Source organism: Gadus chalcogrammus, chromosome 1 (genome assembly GCF_026213295.1).
Source record: "Gadus chalcogrammus isolate NIFS_2021 chromosome 1, NIFS_Gcha_1.0, whole genome shotgun sequence".
NCBI classification, from domain to species: domain Eukaryota; kingdom Metazoa; phylum Chordata; class Actinopteri; order Gadiformes; family Gadidae; genus Gadus; species Gadus chalcogrammus.
Genome location: NC_079412.1, coordinates 4,006,211 through 4,028,018, shown reverse-complemented (window position 1 = coordinate 4,028,018; position 21,808 = coordinate 4,006,211). Strand labels below are relative to the sequence as shown.

At 42.2% G+C, this 21,808-nt stretch overlaps 1 protein-coding gene across 1 annotated transcript in view; it reads right to left on the bottom strand.

The window, feature by feature from the left end:
* The window catches only part of ift74 (intraflagellar transport 74), a 60,757-nt gene extending 46,197 nt beyond the window's left edge, over positions 1–14,560 (bottom strand). The window contains exons 1-8 of the mRNA XM_056611159.1: positions 14,410–14,560; positions 13,449–13,588; positions 11,038–11,179; positions 10,855–10,903; positions 5,383–5,481; positions 4,721–4,781; positions 4,409–4,468; positions 4,087–4,148 (exon numbers count right to left, since the gene is read on the bottom strand). Of these exons, the coding sequence (XP_056467134.1) occupies positions 4,087–4,148; positions 4,409–4,468; positions 4,721–4,781; positions 5,383–5,481; positions 10,855–10,903; positions 11,038–11,179; positions 13,449–13,577 (602 nt within the window). The 5' untranslated portion in view covers positions 13,578–13,588; positions 14,410–14,560. The remainder of the gene's footprint in view (positions 1–4,086; positions 4,149–4,408; positions 4,469–4,720; positions 4,782–5,382; positions 5,482–10,854; positions 10,904–11,037; positions 11,180–13,448; positions 13,589–14,409) is intronic.
* Positions 14,561–21,808: the final 7,248 nt, after the last annotated feature.

The following is a 21,808-nucleotide window of genomic DNA, read 5'->3' as shown; positions in this document are numbered from 1 at the left end:
GCAGTCGGCTTTCAGCCGCGAGCTTAGGGACCGTCTGCAAAGTGCAAAACTGAAAACGACAACAATAGTAACATTTCTATAGCGTCGCCATTATTGACTCTAGAGCCCCAAAACTTGTTCCATAGAGGCATGGCACAGGAGGTCTACCATGACTAACCCTGAACCACCTCCTCAGGATCAGTATTGAGGGGCCTGCAATTGATCAATTTGATTTTGACAAGGCAGTGAGCCGTTGGGGCAGTCTCAGGAACAGACGGCTGCTGTTGTGATTTGTCCTACTTAATAAAAGTTTTGCCAATATTTTTGAAATTTGTCGTGTTTATTTACAGGGTAAAGTCTACCAAAAGTTGATAGTATTTTAGTTTTTCAGGATGACCACAAGAGCTAGAATTTCTCTCTAAGATAGCCTCAGAATGTACCATTTAATCATTATTTTTTCAAAGGCTTCGCGCCGTTGAAGGGGGAGACCCCCCTTCCACACCATCCCCCGCCTCGGTCGCGTTGCTCCCTCGGCTTTGCGCAGGGGTCTGCTCCCTGCTACTTTTTTTTTCTAGAAAAACCCCAAGCCGTATGGTAGTTATCCAATAACAAAATGATCATATAGGCAAAATGGGTTGAGACTGTAGAGGTTTGGCTTTTCTATGAAATTGTGGGAGAAGTAAACATTTTTAGAGCAGAAGACCAGGGTGAAAAAGATGCATCTGATTTTTGAGATTAATATGATGAAAGTATTTTAGTCCAGGTCAATCTCGTAAGGAGAAATAAGGCTAGTTCAAAAAAAAATTAAATAGCGCCACCTTTGGGTGCAGTACCACAATTTGGGTTTATTAGTAGAGGGGGGTATTGGTATCCACCTAATAATGGTTGTATGTTTTTTTTATACAATAACAAAATGGTCATATAAGAACAATGGGATAACTGCTCAAACTTTATTGGCCAATATTCCTCAAATGGAATTAAGTACCGTCATTTTCGGACTATAAGCCTTTTTAGAGTCTGCGGCTTATATAACGGTGCGGCTAATCTATGGATTTTTACAGCTAACGGCCACTAGGGGACCTCCTAAATCTATGGATTTTACAGGGTACAGTCCACCAACTTTAACTCTATGGGCTCTATGTCCGGTCTGCGCCCCCCAACCATTAAGTGGCGGGCTCCAGCAGGAAACGCTGGAGGCCGGAAAAGCCTCAGGTAGCGCGCAAAAGTAAAAGTGGAAACGAGAGTGGTAGGCTACGAAAGACAGAACGAGAACGAGAGCAAGACAAATATTACGAAAGCGAAACAGTTTGTGCAACGGAAGTTTTCATGCACAAACCCTCATTATGGAAAACAAACGTAGAAATGCATATGATGCAGCTTTTAAGTTAAAGGCAGTCAATCTGGCTGTAAAAGAAGGAAATAGAGCTGCTGCACGTGGCCTTGGCATCCATGAGTCAATGGTGAGACGTTGGAAACGCCAGCAGGAAGAACTGTCTCAATGCAAGAAGTCAAAAAAAGCTTTCAGAGGTAATAAAAGCAGATGGCCCGAACTTGAAGACTTTCTTGAATATTGGGTGAACACACAGAGAGCAGACAGCCGAGGTGTTTCCACCGTGCAGATCCGACTGAAAGTTAAAACAGTCGCCACCGAAATGAAAATTGAAAATTTCAGAGATGGACCATCCTGATGTTTCAGATTTATGAGACGAAAGGGACTGTCCATCAGGGCGCGGACGACTGTGTCAGCAACTCCCTCCCGACTACAAGGAAAAAATAACAAACTTCGGCGAATTCACACAAAGAAAGATAGAGGAATATTCCATCGGACCGGACCAGATCATAAATATGGATGAAGTGCCTTTGACGTTTGACCTGCCTCTCACTAGGACTGTTATCAAGAAAGGTGAATCGTCCATCACGTTGAGAATCACTGGCCACGAGAGAACGAATTTCACTTGTGTTCTTGGTTGCACAGCATCTGGATTAAAGCTTCCGCCAATGGTGATTTTTAAGCGGATTACAATGCCAAAAGAAAAGATCCCGAACGGCATCTCCTTTAAAGTCAACAAGAAAGGGTGGATGATGGAAAGCGTGATCAAGGAGTGGCTGAATTAGTGCTACGTCAAGCGCCCTGGAGGATTCTTTCGCCAAAAAAAAGCTTTGCTCGTTTTGGACAGCATGAGGGCCCATATAACGGATAATGTGAAAGCAGCCATCAAGAGCACAAACTCGATTCCAGCTGCGATTCCTGGGGGCACAACGAAGGATCTGCAGCCACTCGACATCAGTGTCAATCGTGCGTTCAAAGTGGCCCTACGTGTTCAGTGGGAGGCGTGGATGACTAGCGGCGATAAATCATTCACCAAAACTGGTCGCATGCGAAAAGCAACTTTCGCTCAAGTTTGCGAGTGGGTCCTGATGGCGTGGAGTGTCAAAACATCCACGATCATTAACGGGTTCCGAAAGGCTGGACTACTGCGTGATGAAGAGGAGGATGCCGCCACAGCTGAGGCCCTTCAGAGGCTGTTCGATTCCGACAGTGACGAAGAGGAGTTTGTTGGTTTTGACAGCGACAACGAAGGAGAGAGGAGAGTGGCTGACGAAGCCACCCTGAGCGTGTTCGTTTCCGACACTGAAGATGAGGACTTTGGTGGTTTTAGTACGCAGGAAGAAGACGGAGATGAGGATTAATGACTTGACTTTTCTGGTTACAGCCGTGTACTGCACCTTAGCCTAAAAGATGAAGACGAGGATTAATGACTTTTCTGGTAGGCTGATTACCGTATATTTTAAGCAGCCTCGTTGCTGCAACTTTAGGCTTACGCGCTTACTGTCGTGTTACAGGCACTTTATTTTGCATTTAATTTAGCCATTGATATTGCCTCGTCAAGCGCTGTAAGCTTTGTTTCTTGTTATGGTACTACTGTAGGCTATAACGTAGATAAATGTTCAAAGATGTTCACACTTTTTCAAGATTTTTCCAAAATAGCCAATGTTAAGTGGTTAAATGTTTGTGACGCTATTACGGTAAGTAATTTTGCTGGGGAACCCCTATGCACTCCCTCAAGGACCACTGATTGAAAACCACTGCTGTGTAGATCACTGCCGGTATGTGCACTGGGAGCGCACCGTTTAAGTTTGAAAGTTGAAAAGTTTGTGTGTCTGATACGCTATGTGATACAGTACCATTTACACAGCACAGTATATGTTCCGTAGCTACTATTGTACTAAATGGTAACACTTGAATACGTTATGCAAATATGCAAATTGTTTGTTGAAATGTTAATAAATGGGAGCTTCCTCAAGCAGCCATCTCTTTCCCGACAATCCGCTCTGTGCCCGAAACCTTGCATATGGTAATTAAATATTAAAACACCCACGGTTTATAGTCCAGTGCGGCTTATCTATGTACACATCATTCAATTTATCGGCTGCGGCTTATACTCCGGTTCGCCTTATAGTGCGGAAAATACAGTAAAACAAATTCTGTTTGATGATGTTTGTGAGGCATGGTCTAAAGATTTTATGTGGCGATTTTGGTGAATTTTTGATTATTTTTGTAGCCTGTGAATCTTTTTATCATGTTTAGCTCTAATATGAAATTGCGGGAAAAGTATACATTTTTAGGGCATAAGACCCAGGTTTTATAAATGTGTCTGATTCTAGAGATTAATATTCTGGAAGAATTTTGAGTCCAGGTCAATCTGGTGAGGAGAGATAAGCCTAATTCGTGATTTTTTTACAATAGCGCCACCTTTGGGTGCAGTACCACAAATTTGGGTTTATGGCTAGAGGGGGTTATTGGTAACCATACCTGAAAATGTCAAGAGTTTTCGACTTACAGTATAGGCTGCAGTATGACTTTTACAGAATTTGAGGGAAAAAAATAACGTTACAGAAACAATAGGGGCCAAGCAGCTTCGCTGTTCCACACAGGTTGCACACACACACACACACACACACACACACACACACACACACACACACACACACACACACACACACACACACACACACACACACACACACACACACACACACACACACACACACACTAAGCTAAGCTAAGCTAAGCTAAGCTAAGCTAGAAGGTGACTCCATACTTACTCTCGTCTCTCAGTGAATATTACATCCATACTCTCAGCTTCTCGGTCATTTCTCACTTTAAGCTTGGGAAAAATGGAAGCATTAGAATCCGTCAAATCAGTTTCTCCAAATGGACAAGACATGGTCATGATAAAAAAAGTATCAGCTGTCACAATGTTACCAAAAATTAGATCTATGCAGTGAGGTCATTTGTGTTTGTGTGAGGGAGAAATATTTGAAACAATTGATAAAACTATAATAATCATGTGCGACCAATTCATTGAATGTATATATACAATAGTAATACTGATTGGGTAGATAAAAACCTCATTGCAGTACTCACAATGTTGTGGTCATTTATCACTTCTTCCATGTCAGTGTTGGTGTTAAGCTTGTCAACGAGCTAGAGGGATGGAACAAACAAATAAGTGGCGGATAAATGGACTTGCTCTCAATTGAAAGATTATTATTATTGAGAATTGTTGGTTCAATAGCACTGACTAACCAGAGCTCTGCTGTCAAACCACCATTCATAATCATGTTTGATTGCTATTTTTTGAGAATCGGCATTGGCCATATTAGACATTTACCATTTTGATTGACAGCTCTATCTTAATAACCATTTAAATGTAAAATGACAACTTGGGAGATTTACCATGTTATAGTCAGCGAGCTGGCCTTGTAAATCCCTGATCTCTCCAGCAAGTCCTTCAGCTCTAGATTCAACAAAAGACAACAACAAGGTAATAGTCAGATTTCACCACCTCCCCCAAAATAATGCAAGGATGGTAATTGAGAACTGATTTTGACCATCTGACACTGATGTCGAACACACGTTGATTACGCTTCGAGACAGTGTTAAATTAAATGGACGGTATACCGTCACAAAAAGAACAAATGAAATTTTCATGAGATATTTTGTTTTGCAAACAAACTGGTAACAATTATCAAAATAAAAGCTTCTCTCTGCATCTCGCAGTGATTATCCTGTACAGGAAAAAAGACAACTGGGTGGGATCTCTCTCTGACAACGGGCTCGTTGACTTTATCAGTGCAAAGTTTGACTTTATGGCCAATTCATTAAGAATAGATGGAGGCTTGTGTAATTTCTCTGACAAAGGGGCCCTTAGCCTTGAGTCATTTAGGAGCATCAGACATTTTGAACTTTATTAGTAGTCACAACTCCAGTAACTGGACTTGCCAGAGGGGCCAGACATGTAAATAAAGCAGTTACATAGTACAGGTTGAACCAAAGCTTGGAAATAAAACATAAAGAACACTCACACTTGTTTATTGATTTTAATAAACAACACTTACCTTTTCTCATAGGACAGGTAGACAGAGTTCTCCTGGTTAAAGTTGTCAATTTCTTTGTGCAATTTGCTGGTCTCTGTTGTCAACTCATTGATTTTACTCCTACAAGAAGTAAGGCACAGAGGCATCACTTTAAAACATGTCAAATTTTTTTTTAAAAAGTTAAAATTGTTGTCTTTATCCTTCAAAGGTAATGAAGAAAACTCAAACAATATTATGAAAATAAGACAACATTTTAATGATCTCATACAGTGGGGTCCTTAAATCCATAAAAATAAGCAATAGTCAGAAAAGTAATTTTTCCTTACTTCATATACTACTTTACTAAATTAACCCACATTTTCTCAGAAGGATGGTGAAGAAGGTATGTGCATATTAATCTCAGGTAGGCAAAGAAAAAGGTGGAATTATTATTTTTTGATCTGGTGGCCCATTTTGTTATTCCTTCAATCAAAAGTTGGTATAAGCATAGGCTCAGTCACGCCCTTTGATTAATAACTAAATTCTTAAAGAGCACCTATTATGCTTTTACGACTTTTATGACCTATAAACGTTGTTATAATGATTTATAGTCATGTTTAACCATACTAAAGTGTCAAATAATGACGTACATGCATTTAGACGTATTCCCTGCTGACCGACTAGGGTAGCTGTGCAGAACGCTAAACACTAGGGACGCCGGGCGAGATTCACTTGTTCAAATTTCCGGGATTTATCTACGTAGAACAATCCGGATTTTCCATGTATGGTAATGCTGCAACATGCTCTTCCGGAAGGTAACAAATCACAACGGAGTGGGGTTGGCAGGAGGGGGGCGAGGGGGCGGAGAAGGACAAAGGAAGTGTTGACAGAGTATGCTGAAATCGCCCAGATGAGGAAGAGTTCCCTGAAAATCTACATCGTTTTTTGTGCTGTGATTCGTGTCAGGTTGCTCTATAAGAGTCATTAATAAGAAATGATGACCAGAAAAGTAGTATAAGAGGAGATCTTTAAGGCATACGACCTGAATTCTGGTTGAATGGGTCATTTCACTTTCTTATGCTTCCTATTTGTTTCAACCAATCATGTCGCTGGAGGCAAGGATCAGTGCCCATTTATTTGGCATTAGGGGTGCAACGGATCACAAAACTCACGGATTGGATCGACCAGCAGTAAATTGGAAAAACAAACTCTGTAAATGTTTCAAATCAACACGGTGTAGACCGGCCACTATAGGAATACAACTGTTAAAATCCCATTCTGAAAGCTTCACCCACTCACATGAATGAGTTTTATTTTGCAAACTGCATTCCTGGTTTGCGCCCCAGGCCCTCTGTCATCAAGCCCAGGAAAATAGTATAGGAATGATGGTCAGCTAGACTGTGGTGCCCCTTGTCCGCACGGAAATTATTTTGACGTAAAATCACAAAAGTCTTGTGCGTTTGGGCCGACCGTCCAGACGGACACGGCGTGTTCGCTAAAAAAGCAAATTTTTGAAACCAAGTCCCGGGGAGAAAAAGAGAAAATGTCCACCTGCGTTTTCATGTTAGGATTCGTGTGGACCCCAGATACGCAAACAAAGACTTCATTGACATCCGATCAGGTGGGCAACATTAGATTGCTGCCTAATTAGTTTTGTTTGATTTGTAATATTTTTTTCCCTTTAAATACAGCCCCTTGGTACATTTAATTACTAACTGTACATTAAAAAGTATTTTCTGCCCAATCTACAACTGCCTTCTCCTCCTCGACTGTATGTTTGTATATAGCGTGCAAGCTTGATACACATGCTCTGCCTCGTCTTCTTCTTTTTGATGGAGAACCAGCGCCACATATAGGGCTCGAATATGTACTACAGCGTATCTACATCTAGACGCGTATTTGCAATGAGTCCATCTTTACGGAGAAATTCCTGAAACGCTGCCAAGGAAAACAGAGGGGAAAACAGAGGGGAAAAAAACATTTTCGGCTCCGTTTGCGGACCCCCGGAGCTATATATCCAGGGCTGTACGCTTACTTTATAAAATGGTAGCACTGGTGCTAGCAAGCAAAAAAATAATTTTGATAGCAGTCAAAAAAAAATACTTACTTAATAATAATTACTTAATACTTCCCAGATGTCCTTTCCCCTGCCTCGAGGCAATATTTACAAAACATAGACTTCTTGGATTGGTCGTAGACCAGCCAATTTAAGGTGTTTAACCACTAGGGGTTAAAGGCCGTGTTGCAGGGTTTATTTTCCAATGAATTTGTGCAGTTTGCTTGTTGGAAATAAAGATTTAAACTGTTGTTTATTGTATTTAATGTTGTTAGGTATGACAAAATGGACTGTAATACGAAAAAGTAGGTACTATTTTAGCGGTTTGCTATTGATTCCCATTTCCCCCAGAATGCATTGCACGACGTCACGTTGGGGAGACACGGACCAAAGCCGCATTGAGACCCTTGAGAGTAGAGAGACTAGTAAGGGAGTGTTCAGCAGATTATACAGACACATAGATAAATACATAGATATTATATATAGTTAGTATATGCTACACATGAACCTCACGAGATGGCGCAACTTGATTGGTTCGCTATCTCGGGGCAATATCTATTGGGCCCCATGTATCCCATGATTGACACCTCAAACTCAATATTGTTTTCATCGCAAAATATCCGCTAATAACAACAAATAAACCTTCGGTCTCGGGGGCTATTACCCAGTATTCACTTCGCCTTCGGCGAATTATTGTTGACTAATAGCATAGATAGATAGATAGCCTAGTCAAGTCTTTATTAATACCAAACTACACAAATCTTCGGGAATTCATTTAGTTGATTCGGCTCACACAGTATAGCCCACAAGACCACACAGAAAAAGGAAGACAACAAGTCTGACTGGACATACACAAAATACATCACATTAAAACTGGACAGATGGATAGATGGATAGATGGATAGACGGATAGACGGATGGACGGATGGACGGATGGACGGATGGATGGATGGATGGATGGATGGATGGATGGATGGATGGATGGATGGATGGATGGATATGTTCTATTATTTGCCTTGCGGAGCCAGCCAATCCTGTGCACGAATGCAAATTAGCCACGTGCGCCTAACACAAGAAAGACGTAAGGTTGAGATGTCCTACTAAAAACGGATAGCAAGCGAAAGCTAAACCAGATTGTATCCATCACATACTTTGGGTCCATTCCAACTTATGGTAAGAGGCTAGTCTTTAAATCTTTGCAGTGACTGAATGTTGATTTTAAAACGGATTGTTTTGCATAAGATGAGTGTGTGCGACTGTGCGTGTGTCCTTTCCGGCTTCGGCATACTGCATGGTTATGAAGGCCTTGTGTTTAGTTGTGGTCTTAGTGAAGCAGCCTAGCCTTGGAGTTGGATAAGTTGGAGTGATTGTGTACGGGCGTGCGAGAGTAAGAGAGAGAGCACACCCGCCGTGGTTATGTTTGGCTTGTTGTGAGCTGTCTGTCAGCATCCGCCGGGTTGGGCGCTTTCTGTATGTGTTCAATGTACATCTGTCAGGTCGTATTTGGACTTGTATTTATCTTCGCACGTTATATATTTTAACAGCAAATGCGATCAAAACTGTCCCAATGTATATATCTATGTAATACTACATAATATTATACCATAATAATAATAATAATAAATATAGCTGCGAGCAGCAATGTGGGTGTCAAGCAGAATGCGCTCGATAAACTCATTCTGCTGGACGGACGTTATCGGCTAGGTGGCTACATGACGACCGTCTCGGTAATCGGTAATAACGACAGCCGGTGGAATGAACTACAGCATTATGCGAGTACTCGGAAATGTTTACAAATTGGAAAAATGACCCTACCTAGTGGTAAGGGCACATTATGGTCTGCCCGACAGAACAAATGACACAAATACATAGGGATATTCTGAACAATATCCCTAACAGAGACACAATGTTAACAAGAATCCGTTCTTTAGGTGGTTCATGAAGCATCTAATCCAGTAAGAATTGCAGTTTATACGGTAAGTGGGCGAATTGGTAAATAAAGTCATTGTTTGACGTCCCCCTGAGGTCAAAAGTCACCAAATTGTTTGGGTATCCCCAGAAAGATGTCATGAGTCTATGTAGCAAGTTTGGCTATGATATGTTAGTTGCTGAGAACAGGCTTACTTTCTGTTTGGCGGCTTTGCCGTCAAGTTTGATTGGCTGTCACAGCCAAACGGTTTTGAATTAGAAAAAGCTGTTTGGCACATTTGTTCAGCTTGGTCTGAAGATCCTATATGGCAAGTTTAATGATGATTGGACCTAATATGGGGCCTGTGAATATGTAATATTGATATTGACAACTTTCAACATGGCGGCCAATTTTTGATGTTGCCATGGGAAATATTTAATTAGCTATATGGGGCGGTCTGACAGTATCACCAGACATTGAAAATAAGTTTGAAATATACGCATGTGAAGAGAGAGGAGTTAAAAGACATCTTCATTAATTAAAGCACCCCCAAGAAGTCAATGGTCAATGATATGTCAAAGGCCTGCTGAGATATTGGCTTAATTCCTGTTTGGCGACTTTGCGGTCGAATTGATTGGCTGTAGCGGCCAAACAGTTTTGAATTTGAAAAATCTTTCGACGTTTCGACATGATTGGACAAAATTTGTGATAGGAGATGCATTTTGAATGTTTTTTAGGCTATTTACTGGCGGAAAATCCATCATGGCGCAAATCGACAACATAGAGTGCGTTGAACTCGGCTTGGATCAAGGAATCCAATGATACCTTGTTTGTGAATATTGGATGAATGGGTCGAAAATTATAAACATGAATGCATGTCCAACTTTGACCTGTTGGTGGCGCTAGAGCTGATGAGCTAGCGCCCTCAAATTTGCTTCAAGGGCTAATGGTACTGTCCTGAACCAGTGTGCCAAATACACAACTTTTCACCAAGGCGTTCAATGGGCTGCCATAGACTCCCATGGAGGTAAAATAATAATAATAGGAATTCATACGAAAACAATAGGTTGTTTCGCAGCTTTGCTGCTTGGCACCCAATTGTCTCGCAGCTACGCTGCTTGACACCCAATAATTATAATGTATAATATTATATATCGGCTCCTATATAAGATAATATCTAATATCACCGCCAAAAGCTATGTGCGCCTCGGATGATATTATGAATCATAAAGACTTCGTCTGACGTCTCTGGTACTTCCACAACAAGTATAAAGACTCGTAGTGGGGGTTATCTCGGCCGTGGTTGAGAAGAATTGGGGTAATGAACTTTGGCTTTGACTCTCTGAAGTCCAGATTGAACAAAAAAATCCCAGGAATAGTGTTATTTTCATAATATGTCCCCTTTAAAGAACAGAATCACCCAGCCCCGGCTTTGTAATCATTCTTATTGGTCTTGGACTCAACCACTAGATATTAATCGTACATTATCGTGTATAATACAACATCAGGTTTGAATCCATTTTAGAAGAAAAATGTTCATATTTCTTACCTTAGTTGTCCAAGGTAGTAGGACTTATCCAAGATCTGTCTCTGTGGTCCTGAAAGACAAATAGAAGGAAATCCGAAGACAGAAAACATTACGGTCTATAAGAAGACAGGCTAAGAGGTGAATCACACAACATGACTTATTTAACATTTATAGATAACACAGCTTTTAATACTTCAAGCTCACCTTTGATGCCTGTGGTCATCCCACTGAGCCCCTGCTGGGTTACAGGTCTTTCAGTCACTTGTATGTGGGCTGACAGCACTCCAGGGATGGCAACCGGCCGGCTTCCCCTTGTGCCAGGACGGCTCGCTGTACTGGGAACCATCTGAATACAAAAGATTAACACATCCCGTTAAAATCAACTTTGAAGCAGACTATCTTTGGCCAGGTTATTTTATAACATAAACATATATAACAGGCAGTGTCTATCACAGGATTTTTGGCTACTGTATATATTATAATTAATATTTTGCAGATTTAGCTAGTAGCCTGATGGTGAAGTGTTTGAAAAGGTTTCAATTTCTATGAGATACAAGGGTGGGTAATGCATTGTTGAGTGGGTAAAAGAACAAGGCAGGGTCAGGTTAACACAGTGCAGTAATGGAAAATTATTTACACAGTCATGTTCAAATTAAAAAGACGCTAATATCATCAATGAAGGTGGTAGCAATGTGATGTTGTAGGTTATGCATATCCCATTTTATCAAATGAAGAATCCAAAATACTGTCAAAATCTATCAATAAATAAACTTGATTGAAGCACCCAATTCTTCATGGACTCATTATTTATAAAAATAAATGTATTTGTTTATTTGTAAGGGACAAGTCCAAGAAACAAAAAAAAAGTGTTGAAAAAGCAGTGTCCTATGTATTGTTCACATGTATAGTCCAAACAAATTTAAAACAGCCTCATAATGAGCAATGCTATTTAAACAATCATTCATTCAAGTGAAGTTACCTGTTAAAAACAGGGGCGGAAGGTGTATAGAGGCGATTTGAGCGACGCACTACCAACTGGGAGAAAGAGGATTTATTTTCTAACAAATTCTATCAAAGCAAAAATAGTTTTCAGTGTTCTAGACATATTATCTCTCATTGTCCAATCAGAATTGTCAGTTTCAAATGGTCCTGCCTCTCAGGACGAATTCATTGACGTGGAAAATCGCCCAAGCATTCTCCCATTCACTGTCATGTTAAAACTTTTCTTTTTCGGAAAATGAGCCTTCAATGCATTTTCAATGGGGATTTGGGACTCGCCCTAACGTGCTTGCGTCATACGTAACTGAGCAAAGAGCGCGAAGGGATATCTTCGATCAAGTCACCTGCTAATTTCAACATGGCTGTTAAGGTGTGCAATACCGTTGCGTTTCGCAAAAGAAGTTCCTTTTAGTCAACGATCCAATTCAGACAAATAGGCATTAAAACGATCAGGACCTCCAAGACCAAAATTAATTGGTCCAGATTCACAAATGCATGCAGTGAGTCCAGCCTCCGAGCCTCCCGGTTCCCTCTGTCAAATGTCTATGGGAAATAACATGTTTTTTTTTAATGATCGTACATAACAATCGTGGTGGCAAAGAAGTAAAAGCTGAGTCAGGTTTAGCTACACACTTTTCCCATCTAGTTTCGACTGGGTTTTGGGTTTGTCGGTGCCGTTAAAGTAGTAAACGGCACCACAATGTAAAAACCCAGTCACTGCAGTCATTTGATTGGCTGAAAACGAGGGAGGCATCTGATTGGCTACAGAGAGTTCCTTGTTGAAAAAAATGCATTTGTGAATCTAGCGACGTCAGGAGAGTCTCAAAAATCCACATATAAATACAGTCCAGTTCACACACAAATCCAAACAAGTTCACAAATGAAAAGCGTCTTGTAAATTCAAGTTTAACAGTTTGTATATAAATGTAACAACATCCAAATACATTTTGATGAAAATTGCTAATATTTTTTTAATTCATATTATTTATGGATTTATATTACATTTATTTAAAACAAGGTACATTTGTGTGTGGATCAGAAATGTGTTTGTGAAACTTATTTTTGTTTATGGATAAATTTTACAATTATACATACCGATATCCATTTGTGTGTGCATTGGAGTAATTTAGAGAGTAATTTATATATAAATCACAAAACACATTTGTGAATCCTTCTCTGTGCTTTCATTATTAATGAGACTGTTCTGACCCCATACACCTCAATCAAACTGACTTAATGTGTTTTAGTTTTTAACTGGAGTAAAGTGAAGTCCAGTTATGAAAACGTTGAATCTGAGTGGAGCTAGACGGTGACGACACATTTATTTTATCTATTTAAAAAGGGACAGTGTGCATTAATCAACATGGCCATTGTATCGGACATATAAATGCACCAGATTTGGTTAAAAAAATATTTTTCATCTGTAGTCCCCAAATATAGGTGTGAGGTTTGAGGAAAATTATACTAGTAATTATAATCTCTTGGCTAGCAGCATCTCTTTCAAGACGCATCTGCTTGATTAATGCGTTAACCCATTGTTTACGTAAATCATGTGGCAGATGCTGCAGAAAACGATGGTGCTGTAAAATAACCTTCCCTAGTATTATCTTACATACCCCAGTGGCAGCTCTGCTAGATGTTGGAGGAGGCCTGATCGCAGAGAGGGGTCTCAAGGCACTCGATATCTGAGAACCTCCACGGCTCGCTGGCCGACCAACAGAAGAAGGGGTCCAGTGGCTTGCCATTACAAAGAATCCTGTAAATTAGAAAATATGTTACACAGTTGAAGTGTAATACACAACTTTAATCTGTTTGGCAATGTTGAATTTAAGTTCACATTTATTGCTCACTGTTGGTCCGATCTTGGTTTCAATAGTTTTGTATGCAATAAATACTGCAAAGCTTTTTGGAAAGCAATGTCAGACGATGACACCAAAGGTCAAAAATCTGTATCCTGAAATAAGCTGACGACTGAATATAATATTATCCACAAACTACATGGAAAAACTTGGTTTGATTAGATAAGAATCTGTTACTTATGCTCACACAATCTGTTGGAAGCTGAAATATTGCCCTTTATTTGCATCGTCTACATTGTACCAAAAGATAATCTATAAAACCAGAATAAACGTATAACTTGAGGTCGTGTGCCATCAATGTAAGAACATTTTTTAGATGGAACTTTGAGTCTGGAATAAAGTATTAATTCATTCACTGCAGCAGCAGACATGCGTCTGTCTCATTGCAGCAGCAGACAGGCGTCTTTCTCACTGTAGCAGCAGACATGCCTCTGTCACACTGCAGCAGGGTCATCGTTCATGATTAGAGGATGCGATTGAGTGGCAGACACATAACTTGCAAAACTGTAGGACGGTCATCAATCGTGATCACACTTCTCTATGTTCATGGCCCTAGATGTGTTGACGCGGCCGCTGAAACCCGTCACTGTCTTCAGTTTGACGTTAACAACTAACGATGTGGACTTACCTCGGCAGTATTCTTTACTGGCTTTAAATATATAAAACCTACGTTTAAATATAGGTTATCCCATTAAGAGAATAAATAAGCGTTTGTTACCTTAATATGCACCACAACTAGGAAAAGCAAACATGGGAGGTTGGTAGGAACTCCGGTTTCCCTGGAAACGATGTGCCCTTTTCAAAATGACGTCAGTCAACTTCCGCTCTTCTTCTTCTTCTTCGTTTATTTAGGCAGACTTGACGCAGCTATGGCGTATTACTGCCGCCCACTGTTGGTTATTTCCCCCTAAACTTGAAATCCTTTTAGATACTCCAATGATGTGAAGGTAGTCCATAAATTCCTTTGTTTTATCCACTGAATCCAGATTCAAAAAGGTGTGCATATTCAAAACTGATTCCCCAGCTGATCCAAGCCTCCGGTAGCGGCGGCGGTGTCACGTTAAAATTGTACCGGGGGAGAAAATTGTACCGGCCTACGTCATCGTTTGTTTACATCCTGACAACCTGACAACCTGCACGGCAACAGACGACGCGATGCAGAAAACATGTTTCCAAACGACGAAATAACATAATACAGATAGCGGATCGCTATCTGTATTATGATAGATAGCGATAACACTTGTTTTTACTTTATATTTGTAATATATTTAATTGTCGTGTTTTACTTGGTAACGTCGCAGAACGTACATGGTACAAGTTTGTGTTGACTGCATGGACAATGGAATGTATCTATTATAAATTATATGGTAAGAACCTGGTAATACCATGGAAACAAACGAGGCTTCCTTTTACAGTACAGTTTCAGCTTAATTACTGGGTAAATTGTCGTGTTTTACTTGGTAACGTCGCAGAACGTACATGGTACAAGTTTGTGTTGACTGCATGGACAATGGAATGTATCTATTATAAATTATATGGTAAGAACCTGGTAATACCATGGAAACAAACGAGGCTTCCTTTTACAGTACAATTTCAGCTTACTTACTGGGTAAATTGTCGTGTTTTACTTGGTAATGTCGCAGAACGTACATGGTACATGTTTGTGTTGACTGCATGGATAATGGAATATATCTATTATAAATTATATGGTAAGAACCTGGTAATACCATGGAAACAAACTGCTTCGTACCCAGTATTTAAGAAGATGTACCATGACACTAGAGGAAAACAGATTCCTGCAGATGTTGTTACCAGGTTAGTAATTCCATAGTGGTAAATCGAATAAACCCTTTCTAAATGGGTGTAGCTAAGAAAATGTATTTTATTGGGAAGTACTATGCTAATTTCTAGATAGTACATCATTAAATTTGGGCTGTTACCAACATAAACCTTGGATAATAGGTGTTTCTAAGAATTGGTTGCCTAATTTCCTAGGAAGAACACAATGTCGGAGTTATTACGAACCTAAAACAGTTACAACTACACGCTACTTAGTTGAGTTGATAATAGTGGAGGTTTTACTTGGTACATCAGCTGTAATTCCTCTGTATTTACCTTCTTATTACCAGTGGTAATTACACAGTAATACACTATAATTTACCGGATAATTCCTCTGTATTTACCTTCTTATTACCAGTGGTAATTACCCAGTAATACACTATGATTTACCATGTATTTACCGGGTAACTACCTCTGTATTTACCTTCTTATTACCAGTGGTAATTACCCAGTAATACACTATAATTTACCATGTATGTACCGGGTAAATACCTAGTAATTAGGGGACTGTAAAAGGAAGGGCTACCTAGATGTCTTAGCCAGGCGTGACTCATCCACTCACAGTACGCTGGGCTGCAGGAGTGTAGCAAACCTGCTAGCAACATGATAGTCTATGTTTCAGAGTGGGTTAGCTGAACCAGGATCTATTGCACCAATTGTTTCAGAGCTGAGTGTTAACCGGACTCCCTCTGAAATTAACGCTGTACCTATATGTACGGTGGTGCAAAACCGCATGTCAAATCGCATGTTAAATCACATGACAGAGCTGAGTGTTAACCGCACTCCGTCTGAAATTAACGCTGTACCTATATGTAGGGTCGTGCAAAATCGCATGGCAAATCGCATGTTAAATTTAATGACAGAGCTGAGTGTTAACCGCACTCCCTCTGAAATTAACGCTGTACCTATATTTACAGGCGTGCAAAATCGCTTGACAAATCGCATGATAAACCGCACGTCAAATCAAATACTAACAACTAACCGGACTCCCCCTGAAATTAACACTGTACCTATATGTACGGTGGTGCGGCCTCGCACTGTCTCGAGGTGTAAAACCCGCAGGCGAGGGCCGCGGCCAGTATGTCGAATTCTTGTGATCCCATTGATCGCCTCAGAGCTGAGTGTTAACCAGTCTCCCTCTGAAAATAACGCTGTACCTATATGTGCGCTGTCTCGAAGTGTAAAACCCGCAGGCGAGGGCCGCAACCAGTATGTCGAAACCGCGGCTTCCCCTTGACCGCTTCAGAGCTGAGTGTTAAACGGACTCCCTCTGAAAATAATAAAAAGGAAGCACTCAGAATAGGGTTCATGAACATAAGGTCGCTTTCATCTAAAGCGCTCTTGGTCCATGATCTAATTATTGATAAAAAGATCGACATACTGGGGCTTTGTGAAACCTGGTTAAAACCAGATGAGTTTCTAGCCCTAAACGAAGCTACTCCACCACATTACGTTAGCACCCAAGTATCTGGAGAAGTTGAGAAAGGTGGTGGAGTAGCCCTGATATCTAATTCTAAGCTTAATTTAAAGCCAAAGAATAGATATATTTTCAGATCCTTTGAGGTGCTAGCGCTCTGCACCTCAGCTCCCCGAGAAGCGAAACGAGTTCCAGACTCTTTCGTTTTAGCTGTAGTATACCGTCCCCCAGGACCGTATTCAGTTTTTGTTGATGAGTTTTCTGACTTTGCAGCTGATCTGGCTACATACTCAGACAATATTTTGCTTATTGGGGATTTCAACATTCATGTGAATAACCCATCTGATGCCCTCGCATCAGGTGGGCTTTTCTGTCCATTACAGATACACTTGGCTTCAAACGGCTCGTCCAGCACCCAACACACATCGGTGGAAACACGCTGGATCTCGTTCTGACCCGCGGTGTAGACATTTCACAGCTAGTGGTCTCTTCCTACACCTCAGCTTTATCAGACCACTTTTTGCTCACTTTCCAGGTGGTGGTATCCTGCCCCTGCAACGATCAGCAAGCTACTTTCAGCTGTCGCCGCATCACACCTGCAACCATTACAGCTATGGCAGATAAGTTATCTGGTTCACTTGCACCTCTTTGTAACTATAGTGGTTCTGTGGAGTGCCTTACTGATGACCTCAACATTGCCTTGTCTGTTGCCATTGATTCAGTTGCTCCGATTCACGATTGTAACTAAAAAACGAACATTGAAAAAACCAGCCCCCTGGTTTAATGCAGAAACGCGCACTCTGAAACGAAGCTGCAGGATCCTTGAACGCAAATGGCGCTCGACTAAACTTGAGGTCTTTCATCTTGCATGGCATAACAGTCTGCTCACCTATAAGGGTGCGCTGACTATTGCCAGGAACGCCTACTTTTCCAGTATCATCAACTTGAATAGAAACAATCCTACGTTTCTTTTTGACACGGTGAGGAGTCTCACTCAGAAACAGACTCAGACCGTAGGCTGCTCGATCGTGGCAGGTGAATTCATGGATTTCTTTGAGAATAAGATTCAATCAATTAGAGAGGAAATTGATGCTTGCCGTGCGACTTGTCCTACACATCCTGTGGGGCAGGATGGGGTCCTGCCAAGTAGGATGGGGAACTCTGACGCAACTCTCTTGGAGTTCAAGGCAATTCCTTTGGTGGAACTTGAAAGGGTGATAAAGGCATCAAAGCCAACAACTTGTATGTTGGATCCTCTCCCTTCCAGGGTTCTTAAGGAACTTCTTCCCACGGTGGGGCCTGCAATCCTCTCGCTTATGAATCTCTCGTTTTCAACAGGAATTGTTCCTTCCAATTTCAAGGCTGCGGTGTTAAAACCGCTACTCAAAAAGCCTGGCCTAGATCCTGAATTAATCAGGAACTATCGGCCTATATCGAATCTGCCCTTCCTGTCCAAGGTACAGGAAAGGATTGTAGCAAAGCAAATCGTTGATTATCTGACGAGGAACAATCTCTTCGAACCTTTCCAGTCGGGGTTCAGGAATTTCCACTCAACTGAAACTGCTATTACAAGAGTTGTCAATGACATCCTTCTTGCTTTGGATAAAAATACAAGCTTAATGCTTGTGCTGCTGGACCTGAGCGCTGCATTCGATACGATCGACCACAGCACTCTTCTTCACCGTCTTGAGCACTATGTTGATTTCGGGGGTACGGCTCTTGGTTGGCTTGAATCGTACCTCACAGATAGAACCCAATTTGTGCTTCATGAGGGTTCAGAATCAAAGCACTGTAAATGACGCTTACCACAAGGGTCGGCCCTTGGTCCATTACTTTTTGCAATCTACATGCTTCCCCTGGGCGATGTTATCCGCAGCTTCGGAATTAGTTTCCATTGCTACGCGGATGATACCCAGCTCTACTTTCCTGTAGATTCCGGGGACTCGGCCCAGATTCAAAGGGTTGAGTCCTGTCTGGCTGCTGTAAAGGGCTGGATGTCACAAAACTTCCTACAGCTTAACACTGGGAAGACAGAGCTGATAATTATCGGCTCGAAGCGGGACCGGGAAGAGTTTGAGGATGTCTCTCTGTGGTTGGATGGCTTCGCCATCCCACAGAGTGCGTCCGTCAAAAATCTTGGTGTCCTGTTTGACCCTCAACTATGCTTTGACCAACATATAAGAAGTATAACTAGAATTGCCTTTTTCCATCTGAGAAACATTGCAAGAATCAGACCAATGTTATCTGCAGTGCAACTTTTTTCATTGCCGAAGGTTAAAAAGAAATCGGCTGGACAGAGAGCGTTTGCCTATCGAGCCCCCTTCCTATGGAATAGGCTGCCATCAGCGATCAGGGAAGCTGACTCTGTGGAGCCATTCAAAGGATAGCTCAAAACGCACCTCTACAATCTTGCATTTGGAGTGTAAAAACGACAGATGCGAAGTGGAGACCACTCTGTTTGCTTGTGCTTTTCTTATTACATTATACATTCCCACTATGTACTTTTCCGTTCTAATTCACTATTCTGTCTGTTCTAGCGTGATGCGGGTACTGGACTGGATGCCTGGACTCTCCTCATGGATAACCGGCCAGAAACCCATCACCATTTTAATATAATGTGCATGTATTTACCTGTATGTCAATTGTGGCACCCATTGCACTCCTGACCATCCCTGGAAGAAGGGATCCCCTACAACGCGTTTCTTCTCAAGATTTCTTCCTTGCTGATTTCAAGGGAGTTTTTTCTTGCCCGTGTGGGGGCATGGGTAAAGGGGGGTGTTGCAAATATATGGCCCTTTGAGACTGTAATGGTGATTAAGGGCTACACAAATAAAATTGCATTGAATTGAATTGAATGTTTGCTTCGTACAACATCAAAACATTTGAGAATTAAACTAATTTCAGTGATACTTGTGAGGGTGCCGTTCATAAAATATCTCCCGAGCTCATGGTAGAAAATAAATAATTTGACAAAGATTTTAAGTCATCCAAAATAGAATATATAGTATTAAAATGATATTGTCAATCAGTTTGTATATTCAAAGTCAAGAAAGAGGCCATTGTAAGATTGTTTATTTTTGTGTGTTTTTTGGCAGATAATACTGATGAAGTATTTTCAAACGTGTTGCTGGCATTTGTGCAGCATCTGTTAATCATACATTGTTATTTAAAATCACTTGACTGTTCACGTAGTTAAGCCTGCAGTATGAATATGATCATCAGAAACGATACTGAAAGTTGTGAACCTCTGTACCAATAGCTTTAATCCTGAGCAGTTAATTACGCAAAACTATTGTCTGAAACACAATATTGTGGCGACTCCTACGGGGTCGCTCAGGGGATTCTGGGGGGTTCAACTGTCATAGGGGTTTGGACCTTTGGACCCCCTGGGTTACTTTGTGGTTGTTTATTGTGGGGGGGGGGGGTAATTGTGTGTAGCCTAGTTCCATTGTTGTGTGATGTGTAGTGCGATCGTGTCATGATCCGCCCCTGGTTTTCTCATTCACCTGCCAGACACCCTGATCACTCCCAATTAACCCAACCACCTTCACCTGTGTATCCCCTATATCAGTCCCTGCCAGATTGTCTCTTGTGTTTCACAGTGCTCTCCCGCGATTCTACTCCTGACCTACCACCGCTCCGGCCTGCTCTCTGATCCCTGCCTGTCTGACTATTCTCCCGGTTCCTGATCCTCGCCTGTCTGACTCTTCTGCCGGTTCCTGATCCCCGCCTGTCTGACTATTCTCCCGGTTCCTGATCCCCGCCTGTCTGACTCCTCTGCCGGTTCCTGATCCCCGCCTGTCTGACTATTCTGCCGGTTCCTGATTCCTGCCTGTCTGACTATCCTGCTTGCCGATCCAGAACCCAAATAAACTATTGACTCTGTTCCGCGCTCGTCGCCAGTCTGTGCACTTGGCTTCAGCCAAACGAGCTTGTTACAGAACAATCTGGCCAACAATGGACCCAGCCCAGATGGAGGACCGCATCTCCCGGATGGAGAGCGCGCTACAGCAGGTGATGGACGTCACGGCTCAGGGACAGCAAGACCTGATACGACTCCGCCAGGAATTGGCGAACGTCCAGACCGGCGCCATCCCTTCACCTCCTGCTCCAGCGGCGACGAGACTCCGGTTCCTCTACCCCGTGAGCCTAGTGTAGGAGTCCCCGAACGCTACGATGGTGATCCTACCACCTGCAACGCCTTCCTGTGCAATTGCACAATTCTCTTCTCTCTTCAGCCACTCACTTTCGCCTCCGAAGAGGCCCGGGTGGCTTACGCCGTAAATCATCTCTCCGGACGGGCTCGTCTTTGGGGCACCGCTGAATGGCAGAGAGGTACCTCCGCCTGCCGCTCCTTCCGCTCCTTTGCCGAAGAGCTCAGGAGAGTCTTCGGAACCGGTTCTCTGGGATCCGAGGCCGGGCGGGAGTTGTTAGCCCTGTTCCAGGAACGTCGTTCAGTTTCGGACTACGCCATCGACTTCCGCACCAGGGCTCCCATGTGTGATTGGAACCCAGCCGCTCTCCGCGATGTCTTCCTACAAGGGCTGGCTGGGTACATCAAGCATGAGCTGGTTGCCTACGACCCGCCATCATCACTGGAAGCTCTGATCGAGCTTGCTACCCGCCTCGACCTCCGAATCCAGGCTCGCAGGAGGGAGAGGCGTTCAGAGGTTCCGCCACGCAGTCCTGTTCGCTCTTGGTTCCCGGCTACCCCCGCCTTCCTGCCGCAGACCCCAACCGCTTCCCTGAGAATGGGGAATCCGGAGCCAATGCAGCTGGGTCGCACCCATCTTACCCCGGAGGAGAAAGAGAGAAGACGGAGGCAGAACCTCTGCCTGTACTGCGGTCAGTCTGGACACTT